Source organism: Corvus hawaiiensis, chromosome 2, assembly GCF_020740725.1.
Source record: "Corvus hawaiiensis isolate bCorHaw1 chromosome 2, bCorHaw1.pri.cur, whole genome shotgun sequence".
Lineage (NCBI taxonomy): Eukaryota > Metazoa > Chordata > Aves > Passeriformes > Corvidae > Corvus > Corvus hawaiiensis.
In genome coordinates, this window is record NC_063214.1 from 47,003,015 (window position 1) to 47,024,968 (window position 21,954).

General features: G+C 38.5%; 1 protein-coding gene across 1 annotated transcript in view; it reads left to right on the forward strand.

Moving 5' to 3' along the window:
* Window positions 1–21,954, forward strand: part of DDX10 (DEAD-box helicase 10) — a 163,554-nt gene that overhangs the window by 83,198 nt on the left and 58,402 nt on the right. Inside the window, exons 14-15 of the mRNA XM_048294748.1 lie at window positions 15,537–15,650; window positions 17,853–18,014. Coding sequence (XP_048150705.1) covers window positions 15,537–15,650; window positions 17,853–18,014 — 276 coding nt within the window. The remainder of the gene's footprint in view (window positions 1–15,536; window positions 15,651–17,852; window positions 18,015–21,954) is intronic.

The following is a 21,954-nucleotide window of genomic DNA, read 5'->3' on the forward strand; positions in this document are numbered from 1 at the left end:
TCTCAAAGGAATGTACTTTGTAGTTTTAAATTGAGTGGCTTGTGCAGAAGATAAATTTGTGTGTTCTTACAAACTGGTCTGTCTGCAACAGCCGTATTCCATTACATCACCACTGTTACAGAATCTGAGAAAATACTTGCTCTGGAGAAAAGGGATCAAAATTGCTCTTTTATGTCTTTATTTGGTTCCATATTGGATTACTGTTTTGAATAGAAAGAGATCACTAGCAATGTGAACTACATGGGTATCTTCCCACTCAGTAGTGTTTCTCATATAGAATCTTTTTTTCTGCTGAAAGGTTTGAAGAGGATGTTTTTGTTTAATCTAGAATAACGTGTCAGTGTGAATGCACATGTTCAAAATCCAGTTTCCACATTGGCAGTTGATCTGCTGTTCTTGGTTTTCTTGCTGTTCCTAACTTTTGCTGTGCTGTTAAAACTCTCTCCAGCTGCCTTGACATTCTGGGTAAGTGAAGCAGCGTTTGGGTTTCTTCCAGCTGTGGTCACTGGGTGGCTCTTGGCACAATGTGAAAACGCTTGCAGTCAAAATGGGAAATATTGCTCACCATCCTAGAAATCTTGACTTTGAGACAGATTATTCTTAACTGAACAAATGTCATCTGCCACAAATGACCCATGTATTCTCTGAAACTGCTTCAGAAACTGTTGTTTTTTGAAAGAGATGAGTGTTTCCCTTATTTCTTAAGCTAGCTATCTAAATTTATTTTTAATGGAGACCTGTCAGCAACCATCCTGTATTTTTTTAAGTAGTGATGACAGATTAATAGTCCTAAACCTATTTTTTTCTTCCTTTTCTTGTGTGCATTTCAATTTACTTTTTCAAACTTGTGATTTTTCTCTACACCAGTTTGCTTGAAGTAGTGTGTGTGAAGTTGCTCCAGGTGAGCAAGGTGAGCTTTTCTATCTTGCTGGAGTGAGAATGAGTGTAGGGCAGACTGGGGTGGGGTTCACAATTTTATTGCAGTGGCCCAGTTGTGCTAACAGAAGCTGCTGTGTCCCTGCTATATTGCTGCCTTCAGGAAGTTTTCTTTGGTGTGCCTGGTGGCTCCAGCTTACTTCTTCACTTAAGGCAATGTAGCCATTTGTGTGTGTGCCCAGGAACGTAGCTAAGGCTCAAATGGGATAATTCTTTGGTGGTAGAAAAGTGAAACCCAGCCAAGAGATATCTGTCAACAGAGATTTCTTAATTTAGAGAAATTTCTCAGGAGACCATGTTCTGTGAATTGCAAGGATGGGAATTAAGCCTGAAAATGAGCAACTTGCAGCTTATATTTCAGCGCTCATAAAAACGCTTCAGGAATGGGAAGGTGGTGTTTAGTTTGTATTACTTAAATTGGATTGGTCCAGCTCTTGACCTTGGTACACAGTGTGTCCTGCAACAGACTTCCCAATAATTCACTGCACTCTCAGTGGAAAGACTAAACACATCTCTTTGGATGGCAGAAATAGCTTCCATCTCCAGTTGTTGAACCTTTTCTTGTGAATGTTCTGGTGTTCAGAGCTCAAGTCATCATGCCATTCCTATTCTCTTTGCTTGTGCTTTCATGTGGCTTCCCTGCACTGCTGGCCTTGGTGTTAAAATGAGGATGAGATAGGGATGACTGATCAGTGCCACGCGTCTTCCCTTTGGTGGGTTCAGAGCATTTTTTGCTAAAATCAGTGATTTATTTCCATTGACTCTGTTTTGTGAAACTTCGTTGTTAAATTTTTATGGATTTTTCAGAAAGTACAAGAAATGTCTAGGTCTAAGCTATATATTTTGGTGAATAGCTAACAAGACATTTGTTCATGTGTTATCCCTGTAGACTTATTTTCGTCTGTGGACAACACAAAATCCACATTTATTCAAAACCAGTGCAGTTAAATTTAAAGGGAGAAAAAGAGTGTGTAAGGTTATACAAAGTTAATTTATGATGATGAAATAAGTGTAAGAAGTAGGTTATGTTAATTTCTTAACGTCTCTAAAATCCAGTGTGTTTCTCTAGAAATAATTACAAATTTGATTTCAACTTGACTTCCATGGATCTTTAAAATATGAGTATTATGGCTCAGATAGGCTAACCACAACATAAGTTTTCCCAAAAGCTTGGGAGAGGTAGCAAAGTTGTAAATGCAGCTCAAGAGGAGAGATTCAGTGTTAGAGTGCAGTTAGTTGACTGCCATAAACTTTAAGACATTATGTGTTATTAACGACAGATGTTTGTTCCACTTTCAGAACAACTATCATAAACTAATTGATCTTGACTTGGCCTGAGAAACTAGGGGTGCACACAGAGCAGGAACCATGTTCTAATCCTTGACTTCTCTTAACTCTCCTTTACCATTTTTTAAACATTAGCTATTACTTTTTAGCATGGATTCCATTAAATGTTCCACAGAAACTTAAATTAGTTATTCCTGTTATATTGGCTTTGTCTAAAGAATCAAGAGAAAAATTTTTTGCAAATGTGCCTTTGACATTCTTGTGCTGTAAGATATTTCTTGTTCCAATTTCCATTTCATTTTTGTAATCCATCATTCCTCTAAAACTTGCTTTTCTGCTTTGCATCCTTTTGAGTTCAGTCTGAGGGCTTGTCATTGTCTAGAGTAGCCTGATTTCCTTGCCCTTTACTGTTTCTTATAAGTATTGCTGTTTCCACTTCTAAATCATCTGTTACGTCCAGTAAGAAAGATTTATTAAAAAAAAAATAAAACCACATAACTGATAGAAGATTTTATTTGTTAATGGAGATTATCTGATCATTTAATACCTGAGTTGGGGGGAAAAATTACTTTTTAATTTATTTTCTTCCAAATGAGTGGACAGTTTTCATGTCCTGTTTGCTGGCAGCTGAGTTGTCTTTGCCCTTCTAGTCTTAGCGCCAGCTTTCTGCCAGTTTTAAATGCTTGGAGCAGCAGCTTTTCTCTGAGTTGGGGAGGGACCAGTGCTAGCGAAGGGCAGCTGTGGGGGTGTGTAAAAGAACTGCAGGACCACTTCTGGCAGCATTGTAAATCTATATTGAATACATGGAAAAAGAAGTCAAAATACTCAACCTTTTTTAAAGAAGAAAAATAACAGATGTAAAATATCTTTTCTGGTTATTGTTGTGGCTTCTGCATTAGCCTTTAGTTGTGAAGAATTTCTGTCTTTTCAGATTATCCTTGACTGACATTTGGTTGAGATAAACCAGCTACATTCTTCTCAGATCTCTTGGCAGCAGTGAGTAACTCCCTCAGCTGATCTCCCATTCTTTCCTCCTGTTCCATGGTGTTTTCCTCCCGTGTGTGGTGCTGCTGCCTTTACTCCAGCCAGGCCTCCCGTTCGCTGGGTGTGTGGGGTTGCGGAGGAAGCCCTGGTGCACTCTTCTCTGCACTCCTTGTTTGGGAGCTAAATTCAACTAAGCATTGTCTCAAAGATAAACCCTCTCAGACCACCAACCAGTGTTGGCTCTTCTTTATCTCTGAAGTAGTGCTGTGCAATGTGGAGGCAGAGGAATGGCTTCACTTGTGTCTGCTTCTGTGTGGAGAGAGGTGCAGCACCTTCAGGGGCTTCTGAAAGGGAAGGGGAGGAGAATGCACCATCTGTGTCAATCAGAAGAGGAAATAAAGCTGTCTTAAAGACAGTGGTGGTTATCACACTACTTACTGCTCAAAAATACACACTGCTCAAATGAAAAAAACTCATTTTGGGTTTTTTCTCAAAACATCTGCAGTCTTCGCTATTTGTGGTCACAGCCTGTGGAGAATATTTTTGTGGGTGGCAATTAAATGGGCATAGGTTGTGGTTTTAGCTTGTGTAAAAGGAAGGGGAGAGGGAGTTGAGATAAATATATTTCTCTTTGCAAAGTAATGCTTTTGTTACTTTCTGATGACAGATCAGGAGAATGTAGCAAACAAAATGTTTTGAGAAGCTTCAGCCTTGGCTGCCGCTGTGTTCCTGGGACCAGGCCTGTGGCTTTTCAGGGAGAAAGGGAAGGTCATGCTCATCACACACAGTAAATTATATTCAGCCTTAAAGAAAAACAGCAGGAAAGTTTGGTTTTCTCATCCCACCTTTTGAGCTAAGATTCTTCTGCAGAGTATTTTTAAGCCATAATTTTAACTATGTTTTGACATTTATTGAAGCCTTGGCTGCCTTAATGATTATGCAGAAAATTTTTTTTTCCTCTTTTTCCTTAGAATAACTGTGTCCTAACTGCTAGAAAATAGTCACATTAAATGCAATGAACTTTATTTAACTAAAAAAGCCCCAAATTAATCAGTTCATTAAATGTCACCTTAACATTGCCTTCTGGCTCTATCACCCAGTGATTATGTTTCTCTGAATATTTCAATTTAACTGTCTTGCAGTAAGATATTAAGTGCACCCTGTGAGAGAAGGAGCAATTTTTAGCAAAACTGAAAATTTATAAGGTCCAGAACATAGTATGTACTCAGCACACCTCAGGACTTAAGGATTCTTTTCATCTTTAAGGGAAGGGCTGTCGTCTCTTTCCCTTCCTACTTGTGTCCCCTCACTCCCACTTTGAGTGTGGGCCTTTCATGTGGAATATTAATGGAGGATGAATAAGCAGAATCTTTCACCTGCTGAAAACTGAGAAAATATCTCAACATCATCTTCGTTGGAGATCCATAATAGAACAAAAGTTGCAAAGAAGGTGCAGGTTTTCTTAGCTCCTCAGTGTGGTATGGGGTTTGGGTTGGGTTTGGTTTTGTTTGATTGAAGGCTTCTTTTAAAAGTGACCGACAAGAGATGCCTAGGTTTGAAGTAATTTGTAATTTGGGCCAATATCAAATGCATGATCATGCTCTCCTAATTTGCCAAGTTGTGCTGAAAACAGCATCTTCACGATAGCCATTTCTTGCTCACAAAAATGGAAGCTCTGGAATAGGGACGATAAATAGCAGTCAACAAAATAATGGGATTTGCTTGTTAATTGATGTTGCATCTCCTTCTCTTGGCTGTAGAAGTCCTGGAGAATTTGTTGGTTACTGTGTGTTTCTGTTGGATTTTGTCAAAGAAGATTTTGTTTTAAGGCTGCATACCTTGTCATGGCAGGGAAGAGTGGAATGAAGGCATTTTGTGTCTCGATCTGGCACTGCAGTTGCTAGTGGGATTAATCATTATTGTATACTTCTTTGATATTTACGGTGTGAGGCCGTCTGAGTTACTAGGATATCTTGACTTGTACATATTTCTTTGGAAAGACATTTTTCTATCAACCAGGTGCCGAAAATTAACAAAAGCTGTGTTAAGGTGTTTGATTCTGAATTGCATTATTCTGGAATGTCTTTATGTTCATTTAGTCATGCATAATTGATTTAGTTTTTGCCTAAAAATATGTGAATAGTTTTGTGTTCTCTATTACACCTCACTTAATAAGCTGTATGAGAAGTGACGGCCTTGTTTGCTAAAGGCCTAATGCTTTAGAAAGGGATGTTGTTGCTGCTTATGCTCCCAGGTAATGGAGGTTTTCAGCCAAATGCAATAGCTATACTGAAAAGTTCTGTGTTCCAGTGCATTAAATAGAGACATTTTTCAGAGTGAGATATTATCTAATTATTTTAACTCACAAATTTCTTAAGTAGTGGATTTTTTGGTGTTAGAGCTCACAATCATAAATGTAGGGGAGTTTTTTGGCCTTCTTTCTTGTATAATAGTCTTACACTTAAAGATTTGGAAAATGAGCTGCACTGGTTTTGCAGATGAATGACAAAAACTGTTTGTTGGTGTATACAGATAGAGTTGTGTTTACAATTACATAATTTATAGTCTGTGAATCAAATGTTTGTTTTGTGGGCTGGGGGGAGCTTGGCTCTTCACCAAAGCATTTCTGGTTCTGTGGAGGAGTTGGAAATATGTAATAGAAAAATAAAAAGAAAAAAGCAGAGGGGAGAGAGTAAGATAGGAAAGGAAAAAAGCATGAAAAATTGATTGTGCAATGCTGCTCATTCATGATTCCCTCTGGTATTCTGGGATTTTATATTAGGGTAAAACATTAGCATTCTGTTATTCAGTATAGAACATGAAAGCATGAAGGTTTTCTCATGGATGTAGGGATGAAAATGTACTTTAAAAAAAATGTTTCCAGGATTTGGTTTAAATTTTGTAGCTGTTAAATGCTGCTGTGAGGATGCAGGTCTTGTATTTCAGGATTAGGAACTGTACCAAGGCATTTCTAAAGTAGCTGTAAAGAAACGAGGAAATGGTTAAAGCAGAATTAAACATCTTAAAATGAATGCCAAGGTATGGGAGTGTGTGGATTAAAAAAAATCCTTTCTCTCATCTAAATTCATAGTCAAAATTGTAGAGCTACTGATGGAATCCCCAGTGTCCTTCAAGAATAGTTTTTGTTGAAAATGTTGGTGTCTTCACCATTGTTGAAATAGTTACTATTTTAAGTCATAATTGACAAAATAAGTTCAGTAAATTACAATAAATGTTGCAATATCAACACATTTTTCTTAATATTTGCCTTTTTCACCTACTTGTTAGAGAAACTTCAGCCTCCATCTATCCTTTGCCAAAACTCCCATTTTTAAGTCTTGATACCAGCTGCTGAAATGAACAGTCCCGCATCACGTGGAGTATGCATTCATTCCTAGGAAAAGTGTAACAATTCAGTGGGAAATTATTTTAGTTGTTTTCAGTGTTTTAGAAGTATTCTAGAGAAATACTGCTGTGTGGCATCAGGAATGGGAGTAAGATTTATCATTGAAGAACTGTTTAATAAAGATTTCTGTACTTAAGCTTGGCTCTTGTCGGTGGTTAAAGGTAAATACTGGACAGGGATCCATTTACTGCTGCCTATTTGTCCTTTTTTTCTGCTTTCATACTCTATATACCAGTAAAAACAATCTCCTAAATAAATACTTTTTAAAAAATAGAAGGAATTGTAGCAAATTCCTGTCTAAACACAGTGCCAAGCTCATAATGTAAATATATTGCAGAATATTCCAGTTGTTTAGCAAGTGGCAAGTTTTTCTGATCCTGCCTCCTGCATTTTGTGTTGAATGCTGAAATTTTAATCTTAAATTTAGTTATTTTCAACTTTCCTGGTTTAATTTAATCTGTTTTAGAGAATGGTAGTATGTTATGTAATAAGAAATCTTTTCTCACCAAACTCTTGCACCCGGACACACGACTGTAATGAAACTCAGATTCAGGTGTAATCTCTTGTGCTAGCAGTAATCAAAACCATTGTGTAAGAGGGTGGTTGCCATAGTACAGGTCTGTCTTGGCTGTAGTTTCTTCCATCTGTGTCTCTTTCTTTGATCCCAAAAGCAATTTTAACTGGAACACAATAATGTGGTGAGCTGCTGGTCTTGTGGTCTTTGTCCATAATGTGATGTGAAGGTTTTGGCTGGGATGGAGTTAATTGTCTTCATGATACTAGGTATGGGGCTGTGTTTTGGATTTGTGCTGGAAACTGTTGATAACACAGGGATGTTTTCATTACTCCTGAGCAGGGCTTGCACAAAGCCAAGGCTTTCTGCTCCTCACCCCACCTGACCAGTGAGTGGATTGGGAGTGCACAAGGAGTTGGAAGGGGACACAGCCAGGAGGGACAGCTGGATACAGCTGATCCAAGGGACATTCCAGACCATAAGGCGTCATTCTCAGCGTATAAAGTGGGGGGAAGAAGAAGGAAGGGGTGGGGATGTTTGCCGTGATGGTGTTTGTCTTCCCAAGTCACCATTAGGCATGGTTGGGTCCCTGTTCTCCTGGGGATGGCTGAACACCTGCCTGCCCATGGGGAGTGGTGAATGAATTCCTTGGTTTGTTTTGCTTGCATGCATGGCTTTTGCTTTAGCTATTAAATTGTCTTTATCTCAACCCAGGAGCTTTTTCATTTTTGCACTTCTTGATTTTCTCCCCCATCCTGATGCAGGGGGAGTGAGTGAGTGGCTGCATGGTGGTTTGTTGCTGGCTGAGATTAAGTCATGACATGTGGTTAGCAGTATTGAATAGTGGTTATTAGAATGTTTTGTTACTTATTTTTTCTTTCTCCTGTTGCTATGATTTTGAAGTGATTAATATCTATGCTATTGTTTGTGCTAAGAGTGCTGTTTTTCTTTTGAATACTAACCTGGCTCTTTCCTTCATAACTGTTACTGTAAAAACCATATGCAGTTCTTGCTGTAAGTTTTTCTCTCTATAAAATGGTCTCCTTTTAAAACAAACATTATTTCACTAGGTTTAAAAAGGAAATAATTGATAGATGTAGTAAGTAATTTACTTGTCTAGAATTTCCCTGTTCAAACAGAAATATTATGTAAAGAATTGCCAACCAATAACTTCAGCTTCCTGCTTTTTCAGTATCCTGCTTGAAATCTTGCATGATACAAGTTTAAAAAAAAAACCAGACACACGCTAACACCCTGGAAAAAAAACACCCCAAACCAACAAGAATCCCATCAATCCACCCATTTAATTTAAGCCACTGCTTGAAAAATTGAAGATCATGTTGATCTTCATGCTTGATTAATGTTCTTTAAGAGCTCATAGAGAAGCAAAGAGAACAACATGTAAGGAGTGCTGGTTTTTGCTTTTGTGTATACCTGCCTATTTCCAAATTTTCAGAACTGCTGGGATAAAAGCTCTCCTCAGTGATGTATACAGATGCTATGCAGGTTGTTTGGATAGTGCCTGGGAATTTAAGCTTCCTAATTTTTAACATTTAATTAAAAAGTAAAAACTTAGAATACTTCACCAACGCAAAATTAGCCCCACTAGTATTACATGAAAAGTAGAACAACAACACAGGCTAAGCAAAGAAGCTTGTTTTCCTAGGAAAGATTGGGGGAGTTCTTTTGTGGAAGCAGCTTTCCCCTGCTGCTTCTCAGTGGCTTTAGCTTGTTCTGGTGTTCACAACAGTGCAAAGTGGGCCATGACTCGTGAGCAGTCAGCAGAAATGAGGAAGGACAGAAATAGCTGTCATTTTAGAGAAGTGGACTGGAAGTTAAAATAAAGACCACCTAGCTACCACAGGTCACGAGGGAAAGCAGCGTCCTTGCATCCCCTTGTGGTCATGCCCCATCCTAGGATTTTTGCCTCTCTGGTCCTCTATACTCAATAGGAATACAGGTGGCTGCTGGAGTCAAATTGTATTTTCAAGAGGAAGCTTTTTGGTGTTTAGTGTTTTGTAGGTGCTTGAAGTAATATGGACAGGACTTCAGAGTCTGACTGCTTTGCTTCTGTTGATGTTTCCTGTCTTATCTATAGTAATTACGTGTAAGGAGTGAAGTTTGTAACTCACTGCTTCTTCTGGGGTTAGATATTTTTCAGGAGGAGTGAAAACTTCTCTCTGCTATAAATGCACCTCCACTGTAGGAAATCAAAGCCTTGTAGTCTGAATTTGGGAAGTTTATGGGGTTGGGAGGTAATGCTTTATGGTTAGGCTGCTTTAGATCAGTGATTGGAGGATTGTTAGTATTCTGAAATCTCTGTGGTGCTGGCTGGATGAGAACCATCTCTGTGCTTTCCATGGCACAAAGACGAACCCAGTCCTTTTCTTTGTCTACTAAGGTTTGGTAGCTTCAGTCTGGAAGCCTTTGGTGGGGAATGACATCCGAGTCTGAACGTGGTAGCTTGACAAGAGGGGCTGATGTGCTTGGTGACAGTGCAAATGTGGTAATACTTGCTCCTTTTGTGGGCATTTTCTTGAAGAAATACAAAACAAGTCTATGAAATTGAGTCCCACATTGATTTTTGTTTCTCAGAGGCAATTGCTGTTGAATTCATGGTAAAGTAATGCAATCATGTTGGGAGAGACTGCAAAATACTTCCGGGTACTGCATCATTCTTCCTAGGAATTGTAAGATACAAGCAGGAGGGAGAAGAAAACCCCACAAACACCCTAGAAATGCAGTAATACTTTTTTAAGCTAATGAGACTGGAGAATTGATTCTAACTTTCTTTTTCTGCTCTCATTTTACCCTGCCACAATAATGTAGTCCTGTCTTTAGACAGCTTTTGTAGTGAGTGTTCTGTGCTTGCTTTCAAAGGTGTGTTGAGTTGAAATTAAAAAAGAAAATAATACTCTGAAACAAAGTAACTTTATGTTGCTGATGAGTACCTCTCCAAAGGTCGAAGCATAAGCATTTTGTCTTGGTTATGGTAAGATACTGTAAGTACTTTGATCCTGAGTTACTGAGGATTACATCCTCAAGTCTATCTATTGACTTTAAAATTGTATTAATAAGAAAAATCATTACATATTACAACAGCAAAATTTACTGACAGCTGTGTTTCTGTGCCATGTCTTTTCAGAAAAATACTATAATTGTAGAAGAGTAAATCTTATTTCTTAAACTTGTCAGTATCTGCATTTAGAAAACATTTTGTCATTGATTCAGCTTAAGAATATCAGATGTTTTAAGCCAGGAATCAAAAGCCCACTCCTTCTTGAGAAAAATAGAAAAGAACTTGCATATTAGCTGTATTGTTACTGATTCTAAATCAAAATGTTTGAATTTTCTGTGCTTTGAAGAGCTAGTTTTTATTGTTGCTCATTAAATAATCCAGCAAGCCATCTGGCATGTACAAAAGGAAAAAGAAATTTGGGCTTTAGCTTAGTAACAGTAGAAAATCCCCCAACCCTGCAGCTGATCCTACATTTTATGCATTTTTTATAAACTTGAGTGACTCTTAACTTACAATGTTTCAGTGTTGTATATAATTTCAAAAAGGCTAATTATTGCTCTGGTCATGTTTGATCAGTTTAACTATTGCCACATCTTTATAGAAGAAAAGATGAGATTTGAGGGCCTGTTGTATTGGGCATAGGGCAAAATGTACCTGCCGATGAGCAGTGGGTAGGGTCTTCTCATTGACAGAGAGGGGTGTGTGCAGCAGCTGGTGCTTAAACTACTGTTAGCAACTTGAGTTCAAACATAGAATTCCTTTGATATCTTAACAGCAATGTGAAAACCTGTACCCAGATCACTCCTGCTGTTTTGTTTGGATCAATGGCTTATCTGATGGAGTAATTCAGCTTTAGAAAGGGATTTACTGAGGTAAATAGTAGTTGAGCAGGACCTGCAATGAGCCGCTCAGTGTGAACAGCAGCTATGCCCTCTCAGCTCACTTGAAAATGCCCAGGCCCGTGGCTTGCTCTGGCACTAGGAACAGGGTCTGGTTGTCAGCAGAAGCCCTCCATTCACTTACATCTGCTGATGTGATCGTACTTCTGCCTGCAAAGCCTGTGACCCCAGATTCCAGCTGTTTACTGGGCAGAGAGAAGTCACGGCTCCTGCTGCCTTTGTATTCTCTACAGAACTTAAGGTTAACAGATGGAGGGGATCTTCTGGCAGCCTCCAGCAGCTGGTGCTGCCTGCTACTGTGGTGAACCCTTTGTGAGGAAAAGAGATGAAGCCGTAGAGAATGTCAAACTGCTGCTTGTCAGTTCTCAGGTATCTCCTAGTACAAAAGATGGAAATGGGAAATGGGTAAGCAGAATGGCTTCAAAACACAGGGAACCAAGGGTTAGCACTGAAGATTAGGGAAGCCTGAGGTCTGATGGGTATCAGTGGTGTTTCACTTTTAAAATGCATGAATCAGACACCTGCTAGATGGGAAATTGATGTTTCAATGTAGCTGTTCAAATGGGAGGTCAAAGCAAAGAGGCACTGGCATTAGAAATTTGGGTGAGAGGGGTACAGGGTGTCATGGATCATGGAGGACGTCATGAGCTGAGATGGATTTAAACGATGCATCCTGCATCAAGACTTAAGCCACTTGGAGGAACACCTGGCTCAGCTATGTTCAATATAAAGCAGCAGCCACTGAGGCAGGAAGTAGGGTAAGAGGCTCTTGGGATGTGGGGAATAGATCCTTTGAAAGATGCTACTGGAGACACATGGAGGGAGAGGGTTAAGTGACAGAAGAGAGACACTTTAGGATTATATAGGGACTCCAGAAAAATGTGAGAGAGATCCCCAGAAGGGAACCAAAGCAGCATGTATGGGACCCCACAGTAGCCCCAGAACTCTATACACTCCATGGCTGGTCTGCCTGACTCTTACCCTGGACTCTGTAGCGTCCCCCTTGGAACAGGGAGGCTATGTCAGAAACAACTGCCCTAACACACCGAAGGTCCCTTCTTCTACTGCTGAATACTGAAGTCATGTAGTTTGGAAAATTGTGCTTACATCTGTGATGAAAATGTTTTGATATCTGAGCCCATCTGATCTTAAACTGTGAGAGGAATCTGGGGTCACAGGTCAGTCAGGGGACTGTGTCTGAAGCTGAAGGAGCCTTGAAAGCCATCAACTTCGGAGTGTGCTCAGAAAGCTAAACTACCGATGTAGTGGGTTGACCCTGACTGGATGCCTGGCACCCACCAAAGCCTCTCTATCACGCCCTTCTACAGCTGGACAGGGGAGAGAAAATATAACAAAGGGTTCATGGAGTTGCGATAAGGACTGGGAGAGATCACTCAACAAATACTATCACAGGCAAAACAGACTTAAACTAGAGGTATTAATTGAATTTATTGTTAACAGAATCACAGCAGGATAATGAGTAGTAAAACTGGACCTTAAAAACACCTTCCCCTCACCCCTCCCTCCTCATCTCTACCTCCTCCTTCTCCAGTGGCACAGGGAGACAGGGAATGGGGGCTGTGGTCAGTTCATCACATGTTGTTGCTGCCACTGCTTAGGGAAAGGAGTCCTTCCCTTGCTCCAGTGTGGGGTCCCTCCCATGGCAGTTCTCCATGAACTCATCCAACGTGAATCCATCTCACAAACAGTTCTCTGCAAACTGGTGCAATGTGGGTCAGTCCTTCAAGCACAGGCTGCTCCAGTGTGGGTCCCCCATGAGGTCACAAATCCTACCAGGAAACCTGCTCCAGTGTGGGCTCCTCTCTCCATGGGTCTGCAGGTCCCTGCCAGGAGCCTGTTCCAGCATCGTCCTCCCATGCGTTCATAGCCCTCTCTCAGGCATCCACCTGCTCTGGTGTGGGTCTCCTCCATGGACTCCAGGTGGATCTCTGCATCTCCGTGGTCCTCCAGGGGCTGCAGGAGGCACAGCTGCCTCACCATGATCTGCACCAGGGGCTGCAGAGGAATCTCAGCTCCAGTGCCTGGAGCACCTCCTGCTCCTCTTTCTGCACTCACCTTTGTGTCTTCAGGGCTTTTTCTCTGACATGTTCTCACCACGCTCTTCTCTGGCTGCAGTTACATGTGCCAGAGGTTTGGGTTTTTTCTTAAATATATTATCATAGAGGCTTTCCCATAATTTCTGATGGACCCAGCCCTGGCCAGCCTCTCATCCATCTTTGAGCCAGCTGGCATTGGCTCTGCTGGACATGGGGGGAGCTTCTGGCAGCTTCTCACAGAAGCCACCCCTGTAGCCCCCCCAGTACCAAAAGCTGGCCATGCAAACCCAGTGTAGTGTCCTGATAAAAAACACAGTTTAATTATGTAGGGAGTGTGTAGTGTTTTATAGTCATGCTCTTTTTTGTAGGATTTTTAAAATTTTGATCTCTTTGTTTAATGCTGCATATTGTAAATCTGCCAGATTCACACGCTGATCTTGCACTATGCTTTTTGGGTCTATAGTGAGGGAATTTAGCTTCCCATTTTTTCCTTCTCCTCTTCTTGTTCCTTCTATTTGTTTGGAAATTTTGTACTATCCCATTCTTTTCCCATGCAACTTGGCAATATCAAACTCAGAGGAAGGAGGGGAAACAAGGTACATCTGGAAATGTTGCCTAGGTGTGCATGTAAAGACAGCTCATTGGGTATTTGTGCTCCTTAGCTAGGAAAACCTTTTTAAACCAAGAAATGTAAACAGCTGAAATTCACAGTTAAATATAATTTTGCAAAATACTGGTGTACCAATTTGAAACTTACAGTCTTTTTTTTTTATAGTAGCGTATTATGGTGGTACCAATAATATTGGTAGTGCAGAAATAAAGGACTGTTTGATAAAAAAGCAAAACTGAAAGCAGCTGCTGAAAGAAAATGCTGTGATAGTGAACAGTATTGTCCCACCACCTTGAAGTGCATCTCTCTTTAAATTCTTCCTCTGGACAACTCCTGTTGTTGTACTAAGTAGTCCATATTTTGAGGTAAGGGTTTTATGCTAGTGCAGATTCTCAAACAATTTGTGTCTGTAGGATAAGCAGCAGTAATGAGGGAGTAGCGCAGTTTTCTGAGCTGTTATGGATGTACCTAACCAGCAGTAGCTGCACAGTGCAGCAAAAATCGTTTGACAATACTGAGGATAAAAGTGCTGCTACAGTTACTATTTTCTATAATAGATATTGTCATTACTTGCTATCACGGCGCAGTAGCTGTCACAAGCCATTTTTCCTGTTAGGAGGACTGTAATTTTTCTCTTTTATAGTTCATATTTCAGTGCATTAGTGTGCTGACCATAATGACAGTGACTTTCTGAGTTAATTTTTTTTTTGCTTCCTTTTATAGTGGATTTTGTATAGGACATGAAAACTGATTAAAATGACCAAAATAAAAAATGAAAGTGAGAAAAAGTTCAGTTTTTCCTTTTTCTTTCTGGTTGCTTTAACTGCTTTCTGTTATTTATTAGAAGTTTAGACAGTTTAGTGACTGGCACTTTTTCCTGAGTAGTGGAGAGATTGCAGTCTTTATGGGATGATGAATGAGTCGTGGGTCTACTCCTATGGAGTCACCATGTATTCCTTCAGAATATTTTTTGCTATAAAATACTTTTTGCAATGTCAGTTACTGCTTAAAATGTCCTCTGTGTATTGTGCCCTGGTAGATTTTTGAACACATTCAGCCTTTGTTTTTGAAAGGAGAGTTCTTGGAAGAAGAGCTGGGGGTGGTGGATCTCCACATTCTTAAGTTCCATGATGTTACCACCAGATGAGTGCCTTGGGGAAACCTATGTAGGCCATCTGTGGATTTCACAGTTTCTGTGGACTCATTCATTAGTTTCTCTGGTGTCTTCACCACGTTTTTTCACTACTCTCTTTCATGTTGCTAATAACTTTTGTGATATTTAAATGGTACTTAATGCTAAGTTTGATAAACATCTCCTGGCACTGATGTTCTGCAAGGGACAAAAGTTACGCAGTAGCAATATTCTTGCATGGCCACTTGTGGCATTCATTGACACACAGATAGCTCAAACTGGTGTACTGTGGTGCCTGGGGACAATGTGATGACAAGTGAGATGAAATTGGTACCTGATCAGTTAATGGCTTCAAGGCAGTTATACTGTATTTCTTGTCTGATGAGGGTTGCTAGCAGCATAAGCTTGTGAATCTAGTGTCCTTGTCCCAAAAAGGTTAGTGAGATTTGAATGAGCCAGGTGTCCTGGCACTAGCAGGATTTAAATTATGCTAAATTTTTATCAGAGTAAATGAATTTCTGATGATACAGCCTGCTTAAAATGGTTTTGTGAAAAGGTTTGCTGGCTGATTTTTAAAACGTGTGGTTTAGGAATTGAATTTTAATACATCTGATTACTTTTAAGAAAGTTTGAAGCATATACTCTATGACTAGGAAAAAAACCCACAAAAAAACTTATTTTCTTTTATGCAGATCACGTCAAAATCAAAGATGAAAAAAAAAGCAACTAAGACCCAAGAAGCCAAAAAAATCTTGAAGAAGAAATTTAAAGTTAACACAAAAATAGTTTTTACAGAAGATGGAGAGGTAAGATCAATTAAAAGTAATTGTATTTTGGTGGGAACTGAAATTGTAGTTTCTATTAAGTCAAAAATGTACTTTATATCTGTATAAAAAGACACGCTTTTAAAAAATGTGTGGTTTTTGTAATTGGCTTACATTTTGCAAAAGTGTTCAGCTTCCATTTAGAATTCAGCTCCATTGGGAAAAAAGGGAATGTTGAGCACTGACCTCTTTTAATCTTTATATGTGTAAGATACTTGTATGAGAGCTGTAAGTGGATGTACAGAACTGGATCTCTTTTCTGCCTATTATCTTCAATTTCAGGTGGCAACAAGAGCCTGGTGTTTCTTTCTTACAGATACATAAAACAGTTTCCCTGTAGCTGTTTGCCAAAGCTCTCCAAAGTCTTGAGTTAATGTACTGGAATTAAAAGAAGTCCCTGGTGTTCTTCCCAACATTCACTGTTTCTAGATTAAAAGTTTTGGTAGGAAAGCTAAGGAAGCACCAAATTTTGGCCTATTGGTGCTGAGGTAGCAGTGCTTGGAAATCTGCCAGTTATTTGTTTTGTTCTTTTAATGGACTCTGGAAAAATGTCTTGATTTTATATGAAAAGGAACTACTGTGGATGCTAGTCACTCTAGGGTTTCCCTGTGGAAATAACCTCACTAGCAAGTGTCCATGTTCCATGAACTTTCTTACATTTGATTTCACAGCTTCAGATGCTGTGTATGTTGTTTTTCCATTTCCAGCACTAAGATAAAAAATAGGGGTTTTTTTCTTCTTTATAATAATTTCAGTAAGGCATAAACTGAAAGAGAGATCACCTTTACAAGTATAAAATTTGCTTTTCTGGCTAAATAAAATAAAACATTTTATATTGCAGGTGAAGGGAGTGTAGGCATATATATAATTACTAACATTAGACAGAATGTAAAAGGTTTTTAGAGGTCGCCCCATTGTCTGAAAACTACAATGTCAGATGTTTTTAGATATTCAGAAGCTATTGTCTCAACCTAAAATTCATACGCAAATGTTTATGTATCTATGCAATGAAGCAAAAAGGAGCAAGGATGGAGAGAAAAATAGTCACAAAGATTGTAGTTTGAAAAGCAATACAGTAGAGAAGGAGTAACATTTAAGCAAACACAAAATTTGCATCTGTGGATGTTGTTCTTGTTTTTTTTTCCCCAAGCTGTGTAAAATTGTGCTTTGAAATTTTACTGTTCTATTCCACATGCTTCTCTTTGACAAACTCCTCTAAAAAATATATCTTTCTAGAAAATATAGCTACACAAACTCAGTTTTACAAAAGGATGTGGAAACAATGGGTTGGATTTCTCTGTACCTGTTGAATAACACCCTGTGTGCAATAGGGAGTCCTAAATGTGTTTGGTTTTACATTTTTACTGAAAAGCATTCTGTATTTTCTGCCATGTAGTTTCCTTTCAAGAGTTAGTACTCTACTAATCCATAGGCAAGAAAGATTTTGCAAAGACTTTCCCTTGAAGGTGTGTGCTCATAGCATGAGGTATAAGCTACTAGGTCATAAGATAGATGGGGATATTTTTTTGGTGAATGTGTAGTCTTTGTCTTGAATTTAGAGTTTCAGATATTTAAGGGAAGCCGGGTGTGTTCATTATGTCATCCATCAAGCATTTCATCAGCATGGATCGTCAAACATTTCCAATACAGTCTTAGTACAATAATCAAAAAACCCTTCCATGTCTGTTCTCCTTGCTTCCCTCAAAACATGAACCTGTAGTCATGCCTTTTTTTGTGTACTCTGGAATAAAGGCTCATCTAATTTTTGTCTTGGTTAATATGTTGGAATATTGATTTTTTACATGAAAAGTGCTGTTTAGATTTACTCATGTTTTTTTCTGAGAGTCATTTCTTGAGAACAAGTATTTTTTCTCCCCAAATGACTAGCAGGATTAGAAATTACTTGTTCTAATCAGGAAAGAGGACAAAATAAGGGAAGAGATTCAAGTGAATCCACTAAACAGTAATGTGATATGATGGAGACACTACTTTCAAATAGTAATTTTAACTGATTGTGATGTTAAATAAGGTCTCTAAGTTTCTGTTGTCCAGAAGTCTTGTTAGTTTGTTTCCTTTGCAGATGACCTTTTTATTTAGTCTGTATTGGAATATTTGGGGCACCAAAAGTGTGATGTGGAAAAATGATTCTAACCATTATTTTTCTTGCTGGCATCTCTAATTCAGTTAGTGCAGCAGTGGCCACCTGTGCAAAAATCCAATTTGGCGCAAGCAGATGAGGAAGATGATGCCAGTGGTATCAACCTAGATAAAGCGAAAGAAATACTGCGTGAAGAAGACAAATTTGACAAAGAAGAATACAGGAAGAAAGTAAAGGAAAAACATAGGGTAAGTTGATTTCTACCTCAATTACTGAAGTACAGAAATACTGTGCTGTGGATTGCTCAGTGAGGAAAGGTACTTAAATACATTGTGAAAGAAGTGTAGAACAAGTTCATTTAAATTCTTAAGTTTTTTTCAGGACTACATTGTTTACAGGAAAACTGTTCTGATGTAAGTAGCTGGATAGCACAAAGCCTTATTCAGTATAAATGTTGGTAACAGTAGAGTTTTATTTACAACTTCAAAATTTGTTGAGTTTCGTAGGAGTATCTTTTTTTTTAAGCAGTGTTCAGTGGAAGGGTTTGTTTCACAAAAAGAAAGTAGTATATGGATATGTGCTCTAACAAATGCTGACAGTGATGTACTGTCTGTGAGATGTCTTCAGACTACCACTTGCTCAACATTTAGTACTACATTTCAGCTAGGCCAAAGTGTTAACTTTTTGTGTTGGTGTTGTTAGGGCTATCAGAATTTACTTAATGAATTACTCAAATTATGTCTTATGATTTTGGCGGTAACTTGAAAAGATCGGTATCTGAAGTCTGGCTTCTCTGGTGCAACTTTTAAGTTGCAGACCACAAGTTTTCAAACTGCTTCTGTATTATTTGTCATGGGCCAAAGCAGGTTTTTCTGACCTTGCTGTGTACCTGTCCTATAGAACACAGCTGTATGTCTTTGAGTTCAGGGGTCATTCTTTTAGGTGTTGTGAGATGGGTATGGAATTCTCCAGATAATGGGTACCTGTAAGATCCCAGGACTATATGTTGTTTAAGGCCAAATTTATACTCAAAGCTTCAAATTTCCAAAGTGTTAGAAAGCATTGTTGTATTGTCCTGCTTTGTAAATGCTGACTTCATTCAATTTGACTTTCCACTGATAGTAGTTAGTACTAGATCTCCTAGTGTTTCTGAAGGTTTGTATTTGAACAAAATAATTTGGAAGGGATTTATGAAAGCTTCAAGCTATGGTTTTGCTATGAAGTATTCCAGCTAATGTCAAAGCATACTTCACACATTTAATTTGAAAGTCTTTTCCTGTAGTCCTGTTGCAGTCACTTGACAAATACAAAAAATCTCACCTCTTCTTTAGCAAAGTGTTGCATTTGATAGGAGGTGAAAAGAAATAATGTTTGCTGTGCTCTAAGTGAAATCAGAGTCACGTTTACAGAAAACAATGCAATCAGATTTCAAGGATACACTTAATAAACAAGGAAGGAGAGATTGATTCTATGACTTTGCAATCAATCTGTTATTCATTAGAAAATTCATATCTTTTGAGTGATGCTGTTGTAGGTTTGACATCAGACTTCAGTGATAAAATACTTCATCTCTTGGTCTGTTAAAACAGCTTCATTGTTGTAGTGCTGAGGAGAACAATTGATGTTGACCAGATACTTACCTGCATTGAAAAAAATATTTCAACTGTGGAGATACTATGAAAAGAGAATGCCTCTTTTCAGAACTGAGTCAGGCAAAATTAACAGACTGACCACATCAGTGTCATGGGATTTTTTTGTAATTACGGAAAGTGTTATATGTGAAGTTTCTTGTAGCTTAGCGCATGAGTGTTTTTCACATTCCACCTATTATCCTTTATGAAATAAAAGAAATAAATGATAGTATGTAAAGAAGAAGGAAATAGATTTAAAAAAAAAATCATCTCTGTTTGACATCCTGTGAAATGATTGTCTAGTATTAAGGGCTGCCATCCAGTCATTGCACAACTGACATTGTTCAGATTTTTTATTTGAGACTTTACAATTTGAGGTGAAAAATACTTCATATGTAAATTCTCTCTACATAACGAAGTATTCAGTTACCAGATTGTAATTTTTGAAATAGTCTTAAAACAGTTTAGAATCCTGACATACAAATTTAAATGAGATGAAACTTGAAAGGAAAGAAGGGGCAGGAAGGTGATAGGTAGGAACCTCATCTGCCTTCCTGTTGTCTCACCAACCTTGTAGTTAAAGATGAACTTCTCACTACAAAAGGCATTCAGGATACCAATTCATTTCATGTATTAATTAATACAGGCTATATAAGGTAAGGCTGACATACAGATTGATTCTCTTGCTCTTCCTTATTACTAAGTCATCCTTTTTGTCTGGGGTTCTTGACAGTCAACTGTTGCTACTTAGGAAATAGCTGTAGTAGTAATGATAGGGAAAATATGCTGAGCCCTGCTCTTTTGTCTCATCCAAGGAGAGACAGGCACATCTCCTTTCTCTTGGGTCATGTTAAGCTGGTCCAGTGATCAGAAGATGCCTTCTTCCAGTGATTCATGAAGAGGCTACATTGTTACTAGGTGGGAAAGATAATACTCAATTTTTCCATTACCAGAAAATGTGTAATTTTTAAAATTTGCACTGTAGGGAGGCATTCTATAGCATAATTCAGAAATCATAGATAAGTGTCATAGATAAACATTATTTTAGCCACTTCAGTCATTGTTTTTTCACTAATGTTTTTGGAATTTATTGAATTGTTAATGGGACAAATCATCAGTCCTTAATTAACAAAAGAATGCCAGGGGAAAATCTGAACTGCCTCACAGTAGAAGTGAGTTACGTGGCCATTTCCACAGTGACTTCCCAAGGGTATTTAAAAATTCTCCCACCTCATAAAGTTTCCCTTCCCAAAAGATAACAATCACTCAGTAGCAGATACTAGTTGAGTTTGAATCTTTGGCTTACATTTCAATGATATGGAAGAAGAAGAACTATGCAAGTCCTTGTGTCATGACTGTACTGCAGAAGCTTGGTCAGGTGCCTGATCATTGAATTTGCTATTAAAGGTTAGGTTGTTTATGTAAGTCTGACAGGCAAGTGGTCTAAGTTATTTCTTACCCTCATTTGGAGGGAGAGAGTGAAACCTAAAAGAGGAATATTGAAGTGTCTTACCACTAAGGGATTTGAGAGCAATAAAAAGACTAGGAGACTTTATTTTCATGACTTCAGATTTTGTGTGTGGGTGTCTTAGTGCCATTTCTTGGGTCATTGAAAGAGGAGCTTTTTAAAGTCACATACTGCAATCCCCTCTTATATATCCCTTTGCTGGCATTCAGCAGAACCCTTTATACAAAGTCTTATCCATCACTTGTGACTGTCCTTGCTTCTTTTTAAATCCTCCATGCTTCACTGTGAACCAAAATACATCATGTCATAACATGAACTCTGTGGTCTGACCTGTCCTTTCTGCAGTAATGCTAATTATTTCATTCCCATCTTTGTTTAAATTTCCCTCCTGCAAGCAGACTGCTGTAGATCTTTGTCCATTCGACAAATGTTCCAGTATCCAATGTGACAACTCTCTGTTTCTTGATTTTCCACCTTGGCTGCTGAATTCTCCTACAACTCTTTTTAGTAGCTTTTTGTAAAAGCCATGGCTAAATCTTTCTGCTTTTGCTTCAGATTTGTTCAAGACATTTGCTTAACATTTTCATCAATTTAACTTTCTTCTGTCCCTTCACTTCTTTCAAGTTTCAAAGGTATCTTGATTCTTATTTCCTCTTCTTAATTCCTTTTCTTCCTACTGCAGCTGATACCTGGTGTAGTTTCCTGGTGTGTGTGGCACTAGTTCTTTTTTTCTTTAAATCAATTTTTGAAACATGCTAAATCTTTTAAAATTATTACACAAATAAATTAGCAGACCACTAGAGACAAATGCATTTTCATTCTGTATAAATCAAATATAGCAGTCTGATACACATTTAGGTACGTGTAATCAAGAAGTCCCCTCAAGCTGAATGTGTGTTAATACCTGAAGTCTCTACATTGGCTTTGAAATGGTGACTTACAATAACAAAACAATTTACAGAATGCTATAAAAGCAGATGTTAATTCATCGAGGTTCTTTTATCTGGCAGGTGAGTTCAGGTTTTGATTTAGATAGTGAAGGGATGTAGAAAAAGAAGTGTTTTCATAAAGCTTGTACTTTTATAGGTC